Raw genomic sequence first — 7873 nt, forward strand, 5'->3', positions numbered from 1 at the left:
TGCAGGGATCAGAACCTCAGCTGGTATCTGTGGAGTTTTGACTTGATGACCCCAAATCACAGCACCAAAACAAGTTTTTATACCACCCAAAAATGTGATTTAAGTTTGATCCCCTTGTCAAAAATGAGCACAGTCCAGAATCATTATTTCACCTTTCCTGCAGCGCTGGCATAGTGAGACCTGTCTCTGCTGCTTTAGTTACCTGTTAATTGAAAGATGCTTACTGATGATGGGAATCTGATCAAACAGGCCCCTGAAGCCTGAAGTTTCAGGCCAGATCATCATTCAGTGTAAACTGGCATGAAGTTGGTATCATCACTGGAGGTGTATGACAATACCAATGTCACTCCAACACTAATCATTTTGCCTTAAAAAGATTTCGTTATAACTATCAGGACTCTTTGGTACATAGAAATGTACAAGCTCGAGTGATAAACAAAAGCTTCTTAGTGACAGTTCTGTTATTTGATCCAATATCGTATTCCAAACATCCTCATGCTCTAAAGATGCTGAGAAGATAATATTGTTTTTTCAAAAACATTGGTCCCAACAGGAGATGCTCTGCAGAAACAACCAGAGAGGAGACGTTTTCAGCAGAGATCGCTATTTGAATTCCTGCATTATGTACAAATGCAACATGTGATGGTTGTTTCATCCTTTATTACAAGGAACACAAAGAACCTTTTATCTTCTGTTTACTAAGATGGGAATAAATACAAAGAGTTAATATGTAACCATCCTTTTGTGGATGCCTTCATTTTTAAGAGAAGAAACACTGGACCGAGGGTCATTTGGGCTCGTGGACTGGCAGCAATGTACTCCCTGGCACTGGTTGCGTGCATAGTTGCTCTGAGTCACTGCGCTCTTACAGCAAAAGGTAAGCATCTTCCACTTTCTAACAGGCAATACTATCCTGAAGCATGAGTGAGGGAAGCTGGAGAAAGCAACAGGATTTTAAAGCCTTCAGACAATTCTTGTCAAGTGTTTTGAAGAGGAATTTTCTCCAAAAGCTCTTTCCTCTCTTTTTCCCTTCCATTCCTCCCTCCGTCTCTTCCTACAGTGAGGTGAATTGCTGTATACAAAAGGATAAAATGGAGGAAAACAGAAGAAATATTGACAGAAGTTGTGGAAACCAAGTTGCCTGCACTGCGTGTGCCAGGAACTAACCTCGCTCCATCCCTCTGCCCTGCTCACCTCGCTTTCCCCTCCGCTGCAGGGGCTGCCTGGCACGGCTCTTGCCTTGCTTTTCTCCTCCTTTCCCCCACACCAAGGGCTCTGGGCACTGTTCCATGTACTCTCTCCCTCTGTTCACTATGCATTTCTACAGCATGAGCTTTGTGTTCCTCTGTTCTCTCCCCACAATCTCAGCAGGTGCCTCTCTTCATGGCCTTTGCAGGAGCGCAGTCTGCACCCTCCATTCCTCCCTCGCTGCTCCCCTCCTGTTCGCACTCTCCGGGTGATGAGCTGTTCACACTGTCAACATGTTAAAGCTGTTTTGGATTCAGAACTGTCTAATGTAACAGAGTGTTTGCCCCACTGAGCAGAAAATTTGGGGAAACCAGAGAAAAAGAAATTAAAAAAAAAATCTCATTTCAGGCTGACCCCACCAAACTAATTTAGATTAAAAATGAAATGCATTGGTTTGCTTCTAAGTCCTTCTCACCCTCTTTTGTCCAAGATAATTTACCATAATTGACTCACTTTGCAGAATACCTTCATAAAACCATTCTGAAGCAAAAGTAAGTTTTAGCAAAAAAAAAAAAGTGACACAAAATCTAACTGGGGCCACTGATAGAGCTGCCGAGGAGAAGAGGAAGAGCACATCTTTTTCTGGCTAATGCTTATAGCAGCCATCAGCTGCCTCAGTAATTTCTGTACCCATAGATTACAGAAGCACTGTTTAGCTCAGTGCAGGAACATACCATAGCCGATGATAATACAGAAACCTGTGCTTCCAGTTGAGAAATACAAACAACTCCAACTTTCTGCCCAATTTCTTGTAAAGCATCTCTTTTCCTCCAGTCTGTCCCAGGCCACCAGAAGTGCTATTTGCCACAATTGATGTAAACAAAAGCGTGTATGACGTGGGTGAGGAAATTGAATATACCTGTAGGCCTGGGTTCGTCCCCAATAATGGGCAAAGGAAGTACACCTGCCTCCCGACTGGCAAGTGGCCTCTCAATACGCTGTTATGCCTACGTAAGTAAAACAAAGCAAATCCTACCCCTAGATTTTATGCCGTTGCAGTGACATGCCACGCACTGATCTGAAAAGGATATTTTGTAGTCCACATGATTAATCTGATATATTTAAACCGATACACTTCTGTTTTCTGATTGTTCTTTCCTTACTTGTCGGAAGACAAGTGGGCGTGGGGGAGAAGAGGGGCAAGTAACAGGGGAAGGATCTTCCCATGCATGTCCCACGCTTTCCCTTAAGCCTCTGCTCTCAGATGGTGATGGAGATTGGATCCGGACAAGGTGAACTTTAATCTGACTCACCTCAGCAGTGCTTATACTCTAATGACATATACTGCTTGATAACACCTGCATTTATTGTATCCCTCATTCTTAATTTTTATCATTTCATTGCATAAAAGTTATTCTCCTCAGACAATCAAGTGTTAAAAATTATTTAATCACAAAAACTTTGAAACTACTATATTTTGATAGAAATGTAAAATAGCTAGACTTATGAAATGTAGTACATAGGACTGGCGAAATGTGAAAGACACCAGGACCCCTTTATGATCAACTCATTTCATTTCCATTACCTTAGCTTCATGCCTCATGAAATAATATTATCCTTTTTTTATCCTTAATTCACAGCAAAAAGATGTCCCAGTCCTGGACCCTTGCAGCATGGAAAAATTGATTTTCTAGACCTCCACTATCAGAGTTCTATAAGTTTTTCATGTGAACCAGGGTAAGCGTTCCCTTCCTCATGCTGTTAAATAAATAACCTAAATCACGATGTCACATTCTAGTATCACCTGCTGCAGTATTGCAAGCCAGGGAACTTAGATAAACGGCACATCAAAGCCCACCTCCACTTCAGAAACTAAAAAAAAATAAATTGGGTATCTGGTGATCCTCCTCTGTTCAGTCTTAGCTATGACATCCTGGAGCTTTGCTACTCCAAAGCAATGTCTTACAGATATGGAAACCATCAAAATAGTAGAGATTTTATGCAAAGATTTATTCTGGACTGCTTTCCCCTGCTTTTTAAATCCTCTTACTACATCATGAGATGAAATCCTACAGCAGAGAGAAGATAATCTCCATCTAAGTTGTTATGCTGTTAGGCTCTGGAGACTGAAAATTTTGTTTCTATGCCTTTCTGAGCTCAGTAAATGAAAACATGAGGTTAATCCTAATTTGGTGCCTGGAACAAATGCACTTTTACTCAAGGCTACTTGCCAGTTTTAGAAATAAGGATTCATTTAAAGAAAAATAGTTACAGCAAATGCAGGGAAATATTTGATAGTAGCACACAGTTAATTTTACTTGGGTAATTAATTAATAAACAGTATTTACCTGGGAAGGTCCTAGGTCAGACATAGCCTAGCATTCACCAAAGACTGTCAACAGCCTCAGCTACCTCCTTCTTCTGCAAAACAGGAGCAAGATAAGGAATAAATAAATTCAGCTATGAGACCAAATGTAGCAATGGGACTTGACTTAATTTTGCTAATTGTAATTTACTGGGTTTCAGCTATGTGATATTGAAATGACAGACACACGATGAACATTTCTTTAAAACTCAGAGTAAGTGCTAATAACATAAGTACAGAGGATGGGAGAGAAGCATTTAGAGTGGATATGGAAATTAAATTGGGCTATCTGGCATTAAAGTAAAATAATGCACCTCAGTGACTTTAGTTCTAAAGAGTGCTGACTTCTTTGCAATAGTTTGGTCCTAATTGCTGTAATTAGCTAGGAACTCCTCCCAGGAAACCGTAACATTTACATTAGCAATCACAGACCAATGCTCACTACTTACATATATCCAGAGTATTAATCACTTGTAGAAATTAATATATAAGATAGAATATACAGTTGAAATGGTAAAACATCTTGTTGTATCAAGCCTTTTGTCTGGATGCTTGGAATACTCAAATGCGAACAATTTTTCATATTTGAATCTAAACTTCCTTTGAGGTCAGTAAGTGCTAGCACTAGAGAAGGATTTCAGAACTGGACTCTCAAGTCTGTTTATGAGAAATAGTAATCTTTCTTGCAAAGACCAACTTGATACTTCTCCATGTTCATCAAGCTTTTTGATAACCAGGTCTTTTTGTTTTCAGTTACAACCTTGTTGGGACAAGAACGAGTCAATGCATGGCAGATGGAAAGTGGAGTGGAACTTTTCCACAGTGTCAACGTAAGTGTTTAAATACTGAAGAACTACTCTATCCTTATTCTTATTACAGAAGGATTCCTTTACATTGCTCAGAATTACACACACTCTTATTCAGAGGCCTCCTATAGCACCGTGCAAAAAAATGGTTGGGAAAAATCAAGAAGAACCCTGTATGTCTGGTTTTAGATGTGTGGATTCTAGTTTGAGAGAAATAGAGTTTAAAGGTCTGTACAAAAGGCCAGGATCAGGGATGCTATTCACAGCTGAAGGTAAGGTGCTTATCCACTCAAATTCATTCTCCCTGTGTATAAAAAGAGGATATTGTCATGCCTTTGCAACTGTTATACGTGTTTTTGTTATAACATCTCCTGCATAAACACTTTACTGAAAAAGCAATATACTGCAAAATATTGTTGGAAAAATACAGCAAAAATCATGAATTACATACTCTAAGGCTCCTCAGACTTTTAATCTGAACTTTTTGTTTTGTTAACTACACTTCCGTAAAGGGCAGTGTGGGTTAATTTGGTTATAAGCATGCTGCTCCTGTGATTCTAGTAATAATTTGATCTTTAAGCTTTAATTTCTATGAATGCTGTGCTTTTCCAGCGGTGACTTGTGCACCTCCCTCGCTCCCTGAATTTGGAGTCCTTTCTTACCGTCGCTTAAAACCTGGAAATATTTCTAATTTCATGGACACAATTACTTTTGAATGTGTACCTCCTCTCGCACTTATTGGGAATGAGACGGCTACCTGCATGGCCAATGGGAACTGGAGCGGCATTCCAGAGTGCAAGGGTAAGTAACTTACTTTTATCGACACCTAAAAATGTTGCCTAGAATTGTATATATAAAACTATATGAACAACCTTAATATTATTTTTTTTTACAATTGTTATTGCAAACATACAGTAGAATTATTCTGAAAGTCAGACTCGAGAATGCAAGGTGATTGCTAACAAGATTGTACGCAATGTGGGATTGACAAAATATTTGCTGCAGGTATGAAGGTTATATAAACAAAACCTGCTAAGCACAGTTCAGAGTGGGGAATCAGATCTGGCCTCCAGAGCTCAGCAAACTTTTTATTCTACTAAGTGCTAGGATTAATCTAAGAAATAGACAACCTTAGTCCTAAGAACTTCACTAGTTTCAGTGAAACTATGCCACATTTAAGTAGGTTTTGGATATAACCACAGATTGCAATAGATGTGTATTTAAAGCAAGTAATTTTTTTTTTTAAACTCTCTTTCCTCTGGCTATGTTTTCCTGTGCAATAGGCTGAAATGAACCACCGTGAAAGTTTTATGCATTTTTCAAAGTATATAGTATGTCTTTCAGAACTGCAACATTGATAAAGCTTTGATTTTGTTTTTGTACCGCAGTTGTCACATGCCCCACTCCAACAGGAATAGAAAATGGATTCATAGAGTTTGCTGTTCGTAGAACTTACCACTATAATGAAAGCGTCAGCTTCGGCTGCCAGTCCAGCTATGTGCTGGACGGACCTAAGCATTCCCGGTGTGAAAAGACTGGAAACTGGTCCACAAAGCCAACCTGTAAAGGTATACATACACTATCTGTTAGAAACCACGTATCAGATTGAATTTTCCTAAAAGACCACTGCTCTGATTGTTAGTGAGCTACTACACCTTTGTGCAAGAGCTGTCCTCAAAAGAAAACTGAAATAGTAATTTCAAGGCCCTGATAATCTAAGACAACTCCCAACACTGAACGTTGTATGACATGATGTATCTGAATTGACTTCAGTAATCAGCCATGTAACTTTATTTTGTCTGACTATTTCCTCTCCTCTTCCTATTTAACATAATTAGAAATCTTACTGAGACTGGATTTTCATGGGAAACTTTTGACCCTATACTTAGGGCTCTGAATGCCTTCAGCATTGTAATACCAGCAGAAGTACTATGTGCGTGTGGGACATATTATTTTTCATTCCCAAATGTCACCTATACAGATTTCTGATGGGATCTAATCTACTCACTTTTCAAAACAGAGTTCTAATTATCCTTATGTGTTGCTTGTAACTGGATTGTTTTACAGGACCATGTAAAATACCAGTTAAAAAAGCTGTAGTATTATACAATGGTGAGAAGAAAAGAGTTCAGAACGACCTTAAGGAAGGCATTCAGCATGGTGAAACTATATCCTTCTTCTGCAAGAATAAAGAAAAATCCTGTGCCTATACCGTAGCTGTTCCATGTGTGGATGGCAACCTTACTCTCCCTGCCTGTTTCAAAGGTACGAGCTAGGCTAATCATAAACCAGCTTCTGTTGGTGGAATAACAAGTACTTTAGTGTAGGTGCAATGTCATAATTCATCTTCGAGCCCTATTTGACTGGCTAATTCATCTGCCTTGTGCTAAACTTACTGGGTATTTAGGAAGAAATGGCCTGAGAGGAGAGAATGCACAGCAAGACTTTTCTTTTGGGTACGTCAGAGCCCTGCTTTAATCCCCATTCTGTTCTTAGAAGGTGTTATTTAGAGGTGGCCTAGCCCAAACAAAAGGCCGTACATAAAGTATTCCGGGATTTCAGGAATTCTTGGATCAACGTCTTCTACAGTGAAAAAGAGCCTGAACACCACTGCAGTCTTGAGAACCTGAGGTGTTCACTCCCATTCTGGTGAATTACTCCCACATTTTGCTGACCAGTAACACACTGGTTCTGACTTCGGACCAAGAGTGTTAAAAAGCAGCTGCCAGCTGTAGTGAGGAATTGATGCTGGAGGAACTCCTTCACAACAACACAGGTTTTTAGAATAAATAAACAGGCTAAATACTGATGTTCCATAGTGAGAGGAAATGCTTTGCATTTGTTTTATCAATATTCCTTACATAGAATATTCCTTGTAAGTTTTATTTTCATTTGTAAGTGAAGGGAAAAACACAACCTATGCATGATGAAAACATCTTTCCTCACAGCTGGCTTGGCTTCTGATGGATGTAGCTTAGCTTTCATTAAAATAGAAATTAAAACAGTGTATTTCTTCTAGCAGTTTTACTATGATGCCAAGATTGATTGCTCACCTAGCAGGGACCATGAGACATATTGTTTTCAGCTATCACATGTTTCAAGAATTTAACCCAAGTTCTTAACTTGCTTTCAACAGAACGTGGCTTTTTTTCAACTCTTGTGAAGAAGGACCCATCGGACATGAAACCATGTGAAGACCAAGCATGAACCAGAGAAGTAATACAGTACTAAATCTCTGCCTTACTGAGACAAAGCATTATATACGAGAGAAAAACTTAGCTTCTGTGAGTTTAAATTTCCAGGTGAACTCCGGACTCTCTGCAAACGGTCTTAGCTGTTTTCCCAACCACCATCCCTGCCAGCCTCTTTCACAAGCTATGACACATTATTTCAGCCGTTGACTTTCATCCTCTTTTCTCTGCCTTCCTCAAAATTCCCGCAATACTGCTTCTCTTTCCATATTTCCAACATTTATGCAATTGTAAATTACTTTCTTAATAGCAGTCCCTTTACA

General features: G+C 39.4%; 1 protein-coding gene across 1 annotated transcript; it reads left to right on the plus strand.

The window, feature by feature from the left end:
• The first annotated feature begins 813 nt into the window (after positions 1-813).
• Positions 814-7873, plus strand: APOH (apolipoprotein H). Its single transcript, XM_009809916.2, has 8 exons — positions 814-877; positions 2023-2199; positions 2829-2925; positions 4307-4383; positions 4972-5160; positions 5748-5927; positions 6427-6624; positions 7496-7873. The coding sequence occupies exons 1-8, from the start codon at positions 814-816 to the stop codon at positions 7564-7566; spliced, it is 1053 nt and encodes a 350-aa protein (XP_009808218.1). The 3' UTR covers positions 7567-7873.

This window comes from Gavia stellata, chromosome 22 (genome assembly GCF_030936135.1).
Source record: "Gavia stellata isolate bGavSte3 chromosome 22, bGavSte3.hap2, whole genome shotgun sequence".
NCBI classification, from domain to species: Eukaryota; Metazoa; Chordata; class Aves; order Gaviiformes; family Gaviidae; genus Gavia; species Gavia stellata.